We start from the raw sequence: 16740 nt of genomic DNA on the forward strand, positions 1-16740 counted from the left end.
AGTACTTTTTAAAATATTGGTCTTATACCCTACCCACTAATAAAACTTTGCAATATTTTTATTTTTATAGTATCCCTGACATGTTTAGTGCTTCTGAATTGAGCTTTAAGCAGATACTGTAAAATCAAGAAGTAAAATTGCCTATCTACTAGATTCAAATATTGGAATTCAGATACTCCTCATATGTATTTTAATCAGCTGCCCAGAATTGTTGGGAGACAGGCTGCATTCCAATTTGGTAAATAAATAGATCACTTCTTCATGTATGCTATATGCTTTGCCTTTAAAAATAACTTTCCTTATGATTACATACAATGAACTTACTTATTTCAAAGTAAATCCTAGTGTTTAATATGGTTTCTTCAAATGTACATAGAATTGCAGCCTTCAGCTCGGAGTCTTACTGCATTCATAGTAGTGAATGGCATCATACGTATTGAACTTGATCAGAATTGTAATCTGTTTAGATAAACCTGAAGGATATGCATTTCCAACAGTATCGCTTGTGAAGAGATTGTGTTACTTCTCAGATAATAATCATTGAGTTATCTGAGGTCCTTGATAAAATACATCTTTTGTAGGTCTGATTTCTCTTCCTTCCCCTCCAATCTAGTGTGAGCTTATCATTAGCTTGTTTAGCAGGAGTTATAAGAGACCAGAAAACATACAGATATACTAATAGGACGATTATACAGCTACTGTAAAATCAGAGCATGAAAGGAAGGAAAATCAACCCAATCTAAGGCATTTTACCTTCATTGGCATTTCCATAAGTGACTGTGAAACAGCCTGTTTCTTGATTATTTTTAGAAAAAAGTGACCAGGCACCATTTAAGTTATTTTGGTATAAATGGGTATGGGGGATAACATTATTTTTAGAATAAAGTTTGTGAGAAAGCAACATTTTCCCAGAAATAAATACTTGGACTCACAAATCTCTGTCAGCAGTTAGAAATGAATAGTATGATATGACCTTAAAACCTTGAACAGTATACATTTATGTGAAAATGCTGTAGTGACTTTATCAGCTGGCTTAGTTTGGTTAAAATTAAAACTAAGTGGGAAAAGTGGTCCCTAAAATTTACACTATTTAGCCACAAGATGGCAGAAAATGCATGCATATTAAAAGATCAATTGCAGCCTTACATTAGAAATTCTCTATGTGACAGCATAAGAATTGCTCAGCGATAAAGTGTTTTGGACAGCAGATTGTCTTATTAGTATATGTACAGTACTGTTCTGCTGAAGTGGTTGATAGAAACCAGGTACTAATTTTTTTCCCTGCTGATTTTGTATCAGACTATTTAGTTGTCAGAAAAATGACATAGCCAAATAGGTTGACTGTAACCATTTCCATGACCTCTACTTAAAACAAGCTGCGTAATTAGAACTAAAGAAATTACTGTGTGGCTCCTGCCAAGTGAAAAATTTTGAGTCCTGAATGAAATATGCAGCAAGTTTCAAGGCAGAAGGAGTTTTATTATTCTAGAACACATACCCTTTGGTGTTTTCTCTCTCAGTAAAAGTAGATTTTGCCCAGTCATCCTTTTAGTTTGCTAATGAGCAGTACTTGATTATAGCCTTACCATCCAATTCAGGAATTTAGGTCTTCATCGTATGATGAGTTAGAAATGAGGAATTTCTAACTCATCATAGAATTTCTAACTCCAAATGCTAGGGGTGTAATTGCCAAATACTCTTTTCCTGTTTGCCAGCATGAATGAGAAATCTATTTGTAGTCTGGTGGTAATATACTTTGAATAGCTTATATTTAAGTTTGTATTGGAAAGATGATGCAGTTTTAAGGATTCTGCAATTTGAATTTAATTCCAGTGATCTATTTGCATGTCCACTTGTGGGATTATTGCAACATTGCATGTACCATTGGTGTTCTGCATAGTTAAAACAGGTAGACATAGGTAAAAGTCCTGTGAAATGTAAATGTTAGAGTGACGTTTTGGTATGATATTTATCTTTTACAAATAAGGAATCCTGCGGCATCTTAAACATTACCAGAATTATTATGGTATAAGTTTATGCCATAATAAAATTGTTGAAGAGCCAGAAGACTTTGTTGTTCTTGTTTAACTCTGATCTGCAGAGTCATTGAGTGTTTTGATTGTGTGTGTGTATTAACATAATATGTATTTTACAATTGCTAGACAAAATTATTCAGGTATGAAATTGCTTATATGAATATAAAATAATTTTATGACTAAAATGCTCATTAAACTCAGCAACTGGACTAGGCAGTCTTGATTTCAAAATCCTGTGGAGAACTGTATCCTGTTTTCTCAAGTGTATCTTAACAATCTTTCTTTTCCATTGCTGCTTTGTATAAAGACAATTAAACAACAGATAAGGTGCCTCCTTTCAGCAGTTTTCCCTCCTTGTACAGCAGAAATCTTCACATTAAGTTGAAAGCATGTAAAAATCTCTAAGTTGGCATCTCATCAACTTTCCAGAAAATGTGTTTTAGTTATTTTTCTTTCAGTTCTATATAAACTGTCAAATGTACAAGGCTATTCTAAAGATACGTCCTTGCAAAATTTTGAGCTAGGCTATTCAATGTTGCAGATTGCATAATTGTCTTGCCTGAAAACATTTTTCACTTTTGAGAATAAAAACTAAATTACTGTTAAAATGTTCTTCTTGCCAATGGTATGATAGTGTTAGCAGTTACAAATGCAGCATTGAACAGTGTTGTATGTAAGGTTTGAATCTGGTTCTTTACCCAGCAGTTCTCTGAGTATAGACCCTCAAGTGGATTTTACATTTAGTTCTCCTCTAGCCTAGTGGGTTTATTTTGAGGGATCTTAGCCTGATCCTAAAACTGCTTGCTGGGGAACCTTTTAATCTTATCTAAGGTAAAAGAATTAACTCTCAGATTCTGCTTCTCAAGGCAGTAACACTAGATAGATTCACTGCTGGAGGCTTTGTGGGCAGAGCTCTGCCATTCATAAAGGTAATTGTTTTCAGATGTTTTGTAGGTTATTAGTTCTTCTGAGTTCTTCAGTTGGACTTCTTTAGGACTTAAAATGCTGAAGGCCATTCTGGGAAGATGAAGCTGGGAAAGCATTTTATTAAGAAGTCATAGATGGATTTTTTTCTAGAAAGGGTCATAGCCCATTCAAAGAATCAGCGGTGGGTGTAGCACATTTCTTTGGGGTGAGGTCATTGTTCGATATATCACATACTATTTTATGCAGAAAATACTGATTGAAACTGTAGATTGTTATCCATTGCAAAGAGTACTGACCATCAGGCAATACTCTGAGGTAGTATAAATAAACTTACTATGTTCCTAGAGTCATTAGGTTGTGCAGTTACAAAGAAAGGCAAAGCTTCCTCTCTTTTAACAGTTCTCCAAAAGAAAGCAGAAGCCTCAATTCCTTCTTCTTCATACTTATTAAACAGCAGGAATATGTCCTCTTTTGCATTTGGCTATTTTAGTGATTACAGAATACGATTCATGTAGTGCACTTTCAATGGCATGGGGTCTACTTCTTATGCACAAATAATGTGAAAATGTATTATGCCTTCAAAAACTTCTAAAGTAATTCTTTGGATTCATTACATCAAGTTTAGTTTTACCCAACTTGGTTCCTTCCAGATATATTAGGTCCATAAATTCCTAATTTTCAGGCTGGCTGGGAATTCTGAGAGCACTTGCCCTGTCAGATCTAGAGGGAAAGGTAACAGGCTAAGAAACTAATGTAATTTTTCTAAAAGCTGTCAATAAATATGCTTCATTGTATTAAAATTCCTTACAGTTATTTCATTACATAAATCAAGCAATAAAATAGTGCTAAGCAGGTATTGATGTATTGAAATGCTTATTTTATAATTATAAAAGGCAAACTAATTTAAATGTATTCTTGTTTGTTCTCAGGCAAGACAATAGCATAGATTCTACTTCTTCTTTGAAGGAAGAAAACAAATTGGAAGGGTTGGATTCAAAACAAGGTAGGGATTGGAGAAAATCAAACTGTTCCCACTTTTGTGTTAGGTATCCTGGATACAGAAGTGGAGATAATGTGATGTTACTGAAAATTGGGTGGGTGGGGGACTTCATGGGCATGTATATGAATATTAGATTGTGAACAACCGTTAGCAGTACATATTTATTTGGAAAAAGTGTATTTCAGAATGACAGAAGACTTTGAATCACTTGTTAGTTGTCAGGTAAGGAGAGGAAGAGGCGTAGATGGGTTGCACATTCCGATCAGGTAAATTCAGTATTCATAATGCCAATTCTTTAACTGTGACTTTGCTATGATTTTTTCTTCCTGGTAGAGTGTAATGGATTGAATAAACGAACTTCAGTAACAACATTGTCCTGCTCTTCATACAGTTGTCATTTCATATTAATGAATGGTTTCATTCAGCCATACAGGAAAAGAAAAATGGTGTTCTTAAACTCACAGTTGTGTTGAGGATTAAATCCATCCTTTACTATGCCATAGACAAAGGTCAGATTTTATTCATTCCCCCAGATGTATGGATTTCAACACCTAGAATTTTCATCAGTGGGCCCTACTTCCTCTAGAATTTTTGAAATTGAAGCCTACCCATTGGAGGCCATCAGATTTGTAGAAGGCTGACTTAGAGTTTGGAAAGTTGACAGGAACAATGTGCATTAGAAATTGCTAGGGAAGAGAATAAGTTACTTTGTTAGTAGCAACTGATGTGAATTCAGTGAGAAATTCCTTCTACGGGTCTGTTTGAATTTCAACAGTTCCCTGTCTTTCCTGTGATGATGATAGGCATGTGTAAGGATTGGATCAATCAAGACCTTATTAGGATACATATTTCCACTAATTGTTGTTCTTTAGAAGTAAATGCCTCATTCTTCTGTACTAGCTAATAAAAAAAACTGACTTGAATAGAACAGAATTTGAGGCAACGAAGATTTGGTAAGATGCTGTGACTTTCTAGAGAATAGTTTAAATACTGCTTTTTGCACTCTCTGGTATGACCTTTGAATTGACATGTTTCCTGCAGATTTGCTCTCTTTCTTTTCTGCTATCAGGGGGAATTGATGACTTCTTGCAGGTGATTACTTCTTTGTCCTTTTTATGACTTTATCAGCCACCGTTTCATGATGGCTTTAGGCAATGACAACAGTGCTAGTCAGGATGTTAGGTTTTAAGGACCTTTGGAGAATGTGCAAGCATAAAATGGTAAAACTTAGTAACTGTTCTTATTCCACACTGGAGCCTGTGATGCTGAAGATGAAAAATACAAAAGCCAAGAGGTAAGCAGAAATAAGTAAAAAGTGTTTAAGAAAGAAAAATTAAGAACCTGGAAATAAATTTCATAATTGTAGTTGAAAGTATAAATACAGGTTCTCATTTTGATAAAATGAGAAAGATAATGAGAAAAATGCCACCAGAGACTTTTATTACTTGTATAATTACAACTGCAAAAAAAGAGAATAAAGCAGTTCAGCTAATTAAACATTTCTTAGGCCAGTACAACTGTGTCATTATTGTGCAGCATACATCTATGGAGATTTCCAGCACTGAAGAAAAAAATCCAGGCTGATAATGCTTTCTTAAGGTTCAGGTAACTTTTCACTCTTGAGGAAAGGATAAATGATTTCTCTAAAAACTACTTTTGCCTCATTCCCTCAGGTCAGTTCTTCTTTCACTTGGAACAGTTGGCCTTTGACAAAAAGAGATGAGTATGCTGGAACATAACTTCTGATCTTTGAACTAGGCTTATTCAGTGGGGAATGTGATATCTCACTGAAGAGCTTCTGTTTAGTTGAACAATGTATTAAGTAAATATGGACTACTACCCTGTAGCAAGGCAAAAGAATTTCCATTCCTTAATCCTATTGATTCCCATTTCCCATCTTTCACACTTCTCATTTATTTCTTGCAGGATGGTGTTTGGTTGCTTTTCTTAGGTGGTAGAAAATTAAATATCACATCTTGTAGGTTCAAGTTGAATATTTGATAATTATTTTGACAACTAGTCCTCATAAGGCAATATTGATGGATATATTTTGCAGAAGTTTCAAATTGCTGACTTTGAACTATTGTTTTATAACTGTAGTAGATATAATTCACTCCTATACCCTGCCTGTCCTGCTGTGCTGCCCCATCATGGCGGTTCATGAGAAGAATGAGCAAAGAATGTTGGGAGTGTATACCAAGAGTATATAATCCCAACAGGGTCACCCAAAGCATGAAGGTCATCCCTGCTGCCCAGCTAAAACAAACAGGTAGCCATATTGGGCAGCAACAATATAGAAAGACGTTGAAGATCCCTTTAGTGACAGTGGCAAAGGCATAAGTTCATACTATGCAGGAGGAGGCAGTCGTAAACCATTCCTGTATTTTACCAAACCGACACACACACACACACACCATAGACAAGATAAAGTGATTGATGATATAGCCAGATGATGAGCCCCTCAGGTCAGATGGCACTCAACATGCTATTGAGGAAGAGCTAAGAGTCTTTCAGAGTAGTAATGGTATTTATGACGTGGCTAGATTAAAGCCTTCAGGATATCTAGTTGCTGATGTTGCCATGCAGGCAAAGAAAATCCAAAACTGCAAAGACAGAATTACAGTGGGAATATGGAATGTAAGAAACATGAACACGGGAAAGCTCAGCACAGTGAAAGGTAAAATAAAATAACTACAAATTGACATTTTAGGCATTGGCGAATTGAGATGGATTGGGATTGGACACTTTCAATCAGAAGATCACACTGTTTACTACTCAGAACATGAGAAACAAGGAAAAGCATTGCTTTCATAGTTAGGAAGGGTATAGCTTGGCTACAATGCAATCAGTGACCAAATACTATCAATTAGACTTCATGGACAATCCTTTAATACGACAATTTTCAAGTTTATGCTCCAACCACTGATGTAGAAGAGGAGGAAGTTGATGAGTTTTATGATCAAGTTCAATTTCAAATTGCTCACACATACAAGCAAGATGTGCTGTCTGTGAATGGAGACTGGAATACCAAAGTTGGAAATATTAAGGAAGATGTAGGGCCTAGGAAACCAAAATTAAGCAGGAGAACGACTTACTAGTTTCTGCCAATCTAATTATTTTTTCATTGCTAACACAGTCTCCAAACAAAGAAAATGACACCATCAGATGGAGTATGCAGAAATCAAATTGACTATATAATTCGTAGAAGGAGGTGGAAGAACTCAGTTATAACAGCAAAAACATGGTCAGGGGCCAACTGTGGAACAGATCACAAATTGTTAATGTGCAAGTTCCAAGTTAAGCTAAAGCAGAAGAAGAAAGCCAACCAGGTTTCCATGATATGATCTTGAGCATATACCCACCATTTTCAAGGAGAACATCAGGAATTGCTTTGAAGTCCTGAACCTCATTGATTAGGAATCAGAAGAACTGCGGAATGAACTTGTTCTTGTTTATTCATTTAGTCGCTTCCGACTCTTTGTGACTTCATGGACCAGCCCACACCAGAGCTTCCTGTCGGTCGTCAACACCCCCAGCTCCCCAAGGGACGAGTCCGTCACCTCTAGAATATCATCTATCCATTTTGCCCTTGGTCGGCCCCTCTTCCTTTTGCCTCCACTCTCCCTAGCATCAGCACCTTCTCCAGGGTGTCCTGTCTTCTCATTATGTGGCCAAAGTATTTCAGTTTGGCCTTTAATATCGTTCCCTCAAGTGAACAGTCTGGCTTGATTTCCTGGAGGATGGACTGGCTTGATCTTCTTGCAGTCCAAGGCACTCTCAGAATTTTCCTCCAACACCACAGTTCAAAAGCATCGATCTTCCTTCTCTCAGCCTTCCTTATGGTCCAGCTCTCACAGCCATATGTTACTACGGGGAACACCATTGCTTTAACTATGCGGACCTTTGTTGTCAGTGTGATGTCTCTGCTCTTAACTATTTTATTGAGATTTGTCATTGCTCTTCTCCCAAGGATTAAGCGTCTTCTGATTTCCTGACTGCAGTCAGCATCTGCAGTCATCTTCGCACCTAGAAATACAAAGTCTTTCACCCCTTCTACATTTTCTCCCTCTATTTGCCAGTTATCAATCAAGCTGGTTGCCATCCTCTTGGTTTTTTTGAGGTTTAGCTGCAAGCCAGCTTTTGCACTTTCTTCTTTCACCTTCATCATAAGGCTCCTCAGTTCCTCTTCGCTTTCAGCCATCAAAGTGGTATAATCTGCATATCTGAGATTGTTAATGTTTCTTCCAGCGATTTTAACTCCAGCCTTGGATTCCTCAAGCCCAGCATGTCGCATGATGTGTTCTGCATACAAGTTGAATAGGTAGGGTGAGAGTATACAGCCCTGCCGTACCCCTTTCCCAATCTTAAACCAGTCCGTTGTTCCGTGGTCTGTTCTTACTGTTGCTACTTGGTCGTTATACAGATTCTTCAGGAGGCATACAAGATGACTTGGTATCCCCATACCGCTAAGAACTTGCCACAGTTTGTTATGGTCCACACAGTCAAAGGCTTTAGAATAGTCAATAAAACAGAAATAGATGTTTTTCTAAAACTCCCTGGCTTTTTCCATTATCCAGCGGATATTGGCAATTTGGTCCCTAGTTCCTCTGCCTTTTCTAAACCCAGCTTGTGCATCTGGCAATTCTCGCTCCATGAATTGCTGAAGTCTACCTTGCAGGATCTTGAGCATTACCTTACTGGCATGTGAAATGAGGAATGAACTTAAAATAGTTAATTGAGGATGAATGTGAAAAGAGTCTGCAGAAGATCAAGAAACAGAAGAAAGCAAGCTGCATCTCAGAACAAACTGTGGAGATAGCCAAGAAGAAAAGCTAAAGCCAAGAAAGACAAAGTTTTCAGGAAGGAACTTAAAGAATTTCAGAGCGCTGTTAGAAGAGACAAGGAACAGTATTACAACAACATTTGTAAAAACACTGAAGATGGAAACAGAGATGGAAAAACAAGGAAAGTCTTCTAAAAGATCTCAGAAGGAGGTTCCAACCTTGAACTGGTACGCTAAAGGATGCCAGTGGACAGATTCCAAAAAGATCAAACAAAGATGGGAGGAGTATACTGAAATTCTGTACAGTAGAGATGCCAATATCCAAGATACCTTAGAAGATAAGATACAAGAACTTCCAGTACTAGAAGATGAAGTTAGATGAAGACTCTGAACATTACCAAGTCAGAAGGTTACAGGGATTGATGGAATATCTACAGAAATATGGTAGGCAACAGAAGAAGAATCAGTAAAGGTTCTAACCAACCTCTGCCAGCAAATTGGGAGAATGACACAGTGGCCAACATCAGAAGAGGTAAATCTACATGCCAATACCGAAGAAAGTAGACTAAACAGATTGTGCAAACTATCATACAGTATCCTAAATTTCACATGCTAGTAAAATAATGCTTAGGATCATCCAACAAAAAATAGAGCTCTGCATGGATTTGGAGATGCCAGATGTCTCCTTATTTATTCAACCTGTATCTGAAATATATATTGAGGGGAGCAGGATTGGAAGAAGATGAGCATGGTTTTAAAATTGGATGAAGAAACATTAATACACTATCCTGATGACACTACTTTGATAGCTAAAAATGCAAATGATCTGTAGTAATGAAAATCAAGGAGCACAGTGAAAAAATGGTACTGAGTTTAAATATAAAGAAGACCAAACTAATGACAACAGGTAGAACAACCAGTCTTAGAATTGACAGTGAAGATATTGAAGTGATGGATAGCTTATGCCTTTCAGATATCAACGGTAAAGGAACCAACAGTCAAGAAATATGCCACAGACTAGTAGAATGGCAATGAAGGCCTTGAAAAAGATATTAAGATTCTGGAATATGTATACCTACAAAGATCAGAATTGTGCAAACTGGTTTTACATGTGGCACTGTATGGAAGCGAAAGTTGGACTTTGAAGAAGCACGATAGAAAGAGGATTGATGCTTTTGAACTTTGATGTTGGTGAAGACTCCTGAGGATACCATAGACAGTCAGGGAAACGAACAAATGAATCATCAAACAAATCAACCCAGAGTTATCACTCAAGGCACAAATGATCGGGCTCAAATTATCAAACTTTGGACATATTATGTTCTCTGGAAAAGTCCATAATGCTGGGAAAGGTGAAAGGAAAAAGAAGAGGATGTCCAGCAGCAAGGCATATGGACAATGGGTTCACCTTTGGAAGACTTGAAGGGCCAGATTGAGAAGAGATCATCCTGGAGAAAATCTGTCTGTGCGTTCTGTAAGGGTCGACAATTACTTTATGGCACATGATCAGATGTAACTAGGACATAGGAAAGCACAATCATAGCTATATTTCCTAGGCTGCAAATGTTATTCTTTAGCCAATTTAGATGCAATGCATTTAATGTGGTGGCCTAATGTTCTGTTCATGTGATTTTCCCAGTTCTGCTAAACCTGACATATAATAAGTTTATCAGAAAGGTATACTTTTCTGAAAGAATCTGACACTTACTAATAGTTTGACAAAAATTTAGCCTTAAACTTACATTTTCTGAAATTAGGACTTGCAAATAGAGCTCTGTGTATTTGAATAGGTATAACCAGACAGGGTTCTTTTGGTTTTGGCCACTTTAATATTACTGATGGAATCATAATACTATTTATATGCTACAGCTGTCTATTTACCTATATTTCTAATATCTGCAACGTTACTTGTGGAATGCTTTACTTTCCAGTTTCTTTAAGAAAAGCTACTTCCTACTTTATGGGGAAGAGCATTTATTATACATTTCTCTTAGTGTTCCGTATTGATTTTTTTCTCCCTCCAGATACCAGTTATATCATAAAAAGTCAAAGGAAATATGCTTTTCTAAAGATTTTCTTCCTTGCTCATAAACACAACACCCAGACACACATACACACACAATGAAAGTTATGGCATTTCTTTCAGAAAAGATTTAAAACCAGAATAGGTTTTTTAAAGCCTTTCTCACCCTACCAAACTTTGACTTGAGAGAAAAAAAAATAGTCTTGCTTTAAGTTGCTTGGAACTACTGTAGATTAATTTCAGTAATATGTATTCTGCTGTTCAGTCTTTGGACAGACTTTGATGCGAATGGAAAGTAGTTGGTATAAAGATTAAGTGCAGAATATTGACTTCTGTATGTGTGAAAAGGTTTTTATTTCTCTGTCCCATTTTCCAAAAGAAGTATTCATGTAGCTAACTTAGTAATGCAGTACACTATTATTGCCAAATGCTGAAATAGTTAACACGGCAGCAACACTCTTCTAGAATCTTTGTTTCCTGAAACTTTCATGATGAGCAGAGACTAGCACATGTTGAAAGAAATTAAGTGCTCAGCAAGCATAGACATAAAAATGACAATCAATCTTCAAATTGCAGTACATTAGAAGACCCCAGTAATGCCAAACATTTGATTCCAAGAATTTGTTACCTGTTACAATAAAGTCTGATTAGATCGACATGTCTGGGATTCTCATTCTGATTATTGAGATTGGGATTGTTAATTCCCAAGTTTATGCATTCACATTCACATGCACATTCTTTTTCTTTTATTTTTCTAACCTCGCTGCCTCATCTTGTTATATTTTCCTTAAAGGTTCCTCCCTTCACTTTACAAAATATTTCTGTACACTGCTTGTGAGGATTCTTTGCAGTGCTTAGATATGTGCTGATATCCAAGATGAAATTCTTCCATTAGTGGTCAGGGGACATTGTGTGATGCTAATGCTAAATCTGTGGTGTCTGTATCATTTACTCAAAATGCCTGGAAGAGTTGCTCCACTGGACTGGTGTAGCGCAAGGCCCATTTCTACTACTACCCAACCATTAGGATTTCCCATGTTTTCTTCAAATTTGATCTATGAATGGGGTTAGAATAAATTGATTAAATAATGGTCAAGGATTTAAATTTTAAGGTATTTTTGCTCTAATAATGATCAGTAACTTTGCTATATCTGTTACACAAAGGCAAATACAGTAATTCTATTATTTTGAAGAAGAATTAAATTAATTTTCAGATTTTGTAGTTCAGAGTCCAGAAGATCACAGCCATTTTTCGAGAGACAATTGTACTTGAAATAAATATCTACTGCTTCCTGCAGGAAGGAAGATGAAATCAAGGACAATACTTGGCAGTGACCTTTGACATGGATGGCTGCTAGTTCTCTTGTTGAAAGATAACTAGTTTATAGCAAAAAGGGAATAGGATATAATTACTATGCTGTGAGGCTTGCCCCTTGTATCTGCAGACCTAAATTCTCTACCTTTATCAAATGACTCTGTAATTAAAGGTTTTAAAAAGTAGTTTTTATACCCCGTGGAATCATTCTTGAGAACTGGCAGTGTTGTAACTAAGTACTCCATACAGATCTATGTACCCCAAGATACATAAAAGTCTACTTTCTTGGTAAGTGATAGCAGCCTCTAATTTGGGGAAGTAGGTCAATGGAGGTACATTGACCCTTATGTTGTTATTTTGCCAGTTCTATGCTAATTAATTCATCATCTGTTATATGACCAAGTTGAGCAGGTGGCCACACCTAGTCAAAGGTGGCGCATTGGGAAAAGCTAAGCCAGCTTGGACCTGGCTAGTACTTGAGTGGAAAGTCACCAGGAAATATCTGTGTTGGAAAAAATACAGAAAAGAATAATTTAAAAGTGATTAAGACAAAAATGTAGAAAGGTCATAAAAATTGGGTCTTTTTAGAAATCCATGTTCTAAAACTGGTTAAACCTGCAAAAGGTTTGTACAGGTTTGTAAATAAAAAAAATGTTTCATACAATGCATAATTATGCCAGGAAGGGTGAAAATAACCTTAAAAAGGGTTTAAATAACTTTGTTTAAACAAATTCACTGCAGAAAATAACATTATGGATAATCATAATAGCTATGAATAGAATCATGAGACCTTGAATGTATCTTCATTAGTAGTTTCCCAAGGACATCTGGCTTGCCATAGGTGGTACTGATAATGCTGAACTAATTGAGCCTTTGTGCTCATCCAGCAAATATATATTCTCTCTCTCTTTCTCTCTATATTTTTCTGCTTATGCAACCTGTCATTGTACTGTTTTTTGGATTAAATTGCTTTGTTGTCAATAGAAACAATGTCTACCAATAAAATAGTTAATAAATGACTTCAAAGTATAAATGATTGCACATTCATTTTACCTGATGACTGAATGTCAAATAAATGTATATTTTCTTTTATTATCAAAGCAATGTAATGTCAGAATTCTTACTCTTTGTGTTGTACATAGCCTGTTAAACTTTCCTAAAATCCATACTCTAGATCAGTGTTTCTCAACCTTGGCAACTTTTAAGATGTGTGGATTTCAACTGCTGACTGGGGAATTCTGGGAGTTGAAGTCCACACATCTTAAAGTTGCCAAGGTTGAAAAAGACTGTTCTAGACTGAAAGATCCTTACAGCTGGTTTTGTACAAGGAAGGGAATTTGGGACACATATTTCTAGCACATCAGCTTCCTTGTTGCATTCTTAAACCTGATGGAAATGTCAAAGGGAGTATAACTTAAATAGATTTGCCGAAACAGGTGTCCTCAAGAAGTATTAGAACTCCCAGAATTCTTACCCAACAGAAAGCACTACATTGGAGAAGGTTGAGTTATAAAATGGAACTCTAGTATTTATAGAAAACACTTAAAATTTCTGAGCCTTAATGCATGCTCAGATTGGGCCCAAGCCCATGTTCCTATTGTTTACATTTGTATATCAGTCAGAAAGCAGTTTACAACAATTACTATGAACTGTAAAACATTAAGATATTAAAACTATAGAACAGAATCAAGAACATATGCAGTCACTGTCAGCACTACAGGAAGGCTGCCTCTGTAAATCTTAAGATGATACATCAGAGGAGAGAGGCTTTCCAGTGAATCATTTGGCGCTATGCTCCTTTAAGGCTTTGTAAATCCACATCACTATCTGGCTGGTACAGGTAACCAAGAATAGGCATAATTTGGGTCTGTATTACTTAATGCCTTTGGACCATCTAAAAATTGTCCCATTTTACAGTAACCTAGACATCATCACACCATGGATCACTACAGATGGGTTATCTGTAGATCAGGAAGTGGAAATAGACATTTGTAAGAGCAAGGCTCAAAGGCCTTATGAACATCCAGTGGCAAAACTTTAGTATATCTCTTTTAGAATGAGAGATCTGGCCATCAAGAACACCTTTGCCTTATAAGGATGAAAGCTCAGTTTATTGGCCCTTATCAAGTCTATCAAACATAATTAAGCAAATAAGAATCCTATAATTGTTCTGGAGGAAACTTAAATTGAAACCTAAACCTCATTGAAAGTCTTTGCATAGATGTCTCTAATAAGTGTATTGCTGTACAGATAACTGTTCTCATATTTTTGCTACAATGTATAAAGTAATTCTAGGAGTACTTTTAAACTGCACTTTAGGAATTAAATTTACTTCTAAAATAATAAACAGTAGTCAGTCCCAGAGGCTTCCCACATCAACTTTCATTTTGAAATGCAGATGCGTCCTTATGATATAAAACCTTATGACATTTTAATTAGGAAAATAGATCATGCAATTCCATACGATGGAATAAATTTTCCAAGCACTGCTGCTTTGGACTACTGCATGTTCTTCTAAATTGGAATAAAAATGCATTAAAACTCGTCTAAATTAAATCAGTCTTAAGGTTGGGAGAGGGCTGGAAAGAGAGAAACTGTTGTTTTTAATTTATAGATGACCTTTCCTATACTTTAAATCTGTGCAAGGGAATATTTGTGTGCTGAAGCAACTGCAAGGTGAAAAGCAGCTCTTCCTTTTTGGCAAGGCTTCTGAATTCTGTTAATTTTGTGCTACAGGCAAAGGAGAAGATAGTGATATCCTCAGCATCAATGCAGATGCATACGACAGCGACATTGAAGGACCATGCAATGAAGAAGATAATCCAGATGTGCCGGAACGGACGGTTGGAAGTGGAGATGGTCAGATAGATGACCTTCAGAAAGACATTGAGAAAAGTGTAAATGAAATCCTGGGGCTTGCTGAATCCTCCCCAAAGGATTCCAAGGCAGCAGCTTTAGCAGTTCCTCCAGCAGATGATGTTCAGCCATCAGCACAGCAGCTGGAGCTCCTGGAGCTTGAGATGCGAGCGAGGGCTATTAAGGCCCTTATGAAAGCTGGAGATGTAAAAAAATAGCCGCAGGGCTATTTCATTTGCTAGATAGTTGTATTTGCTCTGATGAATATAGGGTCAGCTTCCTTCTGTGCTACAGTATATTTGGACTAGTTTTGACATTCCTCATTCAAGCCCTTTGTGCATTCTAGCTCATAGCTGAAATAGTTGGCAGCAGTTTTCAGGGCCATCAGTCTGCTTCTGTGACTTATGCGAATGGATTGGTTTGATGCTGTTTTTTCCAGCTGTCCTTTTTCCCACTTTAGGTTAGATTATTTCCCAACATGAATTGGAAAACAGTCAGAGGTAGTATGGATGCAGCTAAGTCCTGTTGCTTTACAGACTAGATTAATCACAGGGTTAGTTCTGGCTTTCAGGAGTTGAACCTTTGGTTGCTTTATGTAGCAGCTGTAACTGCAGGAAAGGAAAAAGCAGAGGCACCACACATTAGAGAAGAGAGTTACAGAACACAGGATTCCAGAATCTCGTGCATCATCATTTGTGATGCTTTGTGATTGCTTTGGTGCCAACAACAGATGTTCATAATTCTGTGGTTTGAAATAAAATTTAGTTCATGTCTCTCTTAATTGTGACCTTGGTGATCTGTATCTTATTTTCTATACAGGTAGTACTTGACTAACAATCACTCATTCAGTGACTGTTCAAAACTACAACAGCGCTGAATGAGGGAGACTTACGAGCCACGGTCACATGATTGCCATTTGCGACCTTCCCTGCCAGCTTCCCACAAGCAAAGTGAATGGGGAAGCCGGCAGGGAAGGTCACAAGTCATTTCATAAGTTGCTTCTGCTGCTTTTTCTCCTGAGGAGCCCCACTATGGAGTATGCGATCCCAGGGATCTTGTGCTCCATAGTACTCCCCCACCCACCCGCACTCCCAGTGCCCACCCATGGCTCCTGCCACTGGCCCTCACTCTGCAGCACCTGCCCGCAGTATCCCCCCACTCCATGTTCCTTACCTGAGACTCCCACATCTTCCTGCTTAATGACCCGCACAGTCCCGGGGTTACAACAGCAACCAGGACTGCCGAGATTGCCGTCACTAAGCGATGTGGTCACATGATGTCATGCTTTACTACTGCATCGTTTAGTGATGGCAGTCCTGGTCCCAATTGCCATTGTAACCTGAGGACTACCCATAAGGAACTTTTGGTGACTGAGAGTGGGTAGCACTAAGAATTCCAGAATATGAATTGCATAGTTAAACACAAGTACTTGAGCATAGCTTAGGTTGTATAATCAATATGATGAAAGTAACATTTGAAGCTCAAAGTAGGATGCTACAGAGGCACCTGACTGCTATAACAAGTGGGGGAGAAGTACTGAATTTCTTGACTGATGAGGTGCTTTTCTGTTCTTTCATCATCAGTAATGTTTTGGAGCTTCTGTTTGGCAAAGCCAAATTAGACATTTATACCTGGTTTAGAGAGAGTTGTGTTTATTTCTTAACTATTTGGCTATTGTGAAGTATAGAGCAGAGTAATGCAAGCTGTGAAATGTTAAAAAAGAGTGCTTTTGTTTGAAAGTAAACTTGCAAAATGCTTTATAGTTCCTTGTTCAGGGCATGTAGCACGCTAGCATCTGCT

General features: G+C 37.2%; 1 protein-coding gene across 2 annotated transcripts in view; it reads left to right on the forward strand.

Moving 5' to 3' along the window:
- The window catches only part of CAAP1 (caspase activity and apoptosis inhibitor 1), a 28816-nt gene extending 13100 nt beyond the window's left edge, over window positions 1-15716 (forward strand). For both annotated transcript variants that reach the window (XM_063295004.1, XM_063295005.1), the window contains exons 5-6: window positions 3893-3966; window positions 14821-15716. In XM_063295004.1, the coding sequence (XP_063151074.1) occupies window positions 3893-3966; window positions 14821-15158 (412 nt within the window). In that variant the 3' untranslated portion in view covers window positions 15159-15716. The remainder of the gene's footprint in view (window positions 1-3892; window positions 3967-14820) is intronic.
- Window positions 15717-16740: the final 1024 nt, after the last annotated feature.

This window comes from Candoia aspera, chromosome 2 (genome assembly GCF_035149785.1).
Source record: "Candoia aspera isolate rCanAsp1 chromosome 2, rCanAsp1.hap2, whole genome shotgun sequence".
NCBI classification, from domain to species: domain Eukaryota; kingdom Metazoa; phylum Chordata; class Lepidosauria; order Squamata; family Boidae; genus Candoia; species Candoia aspera.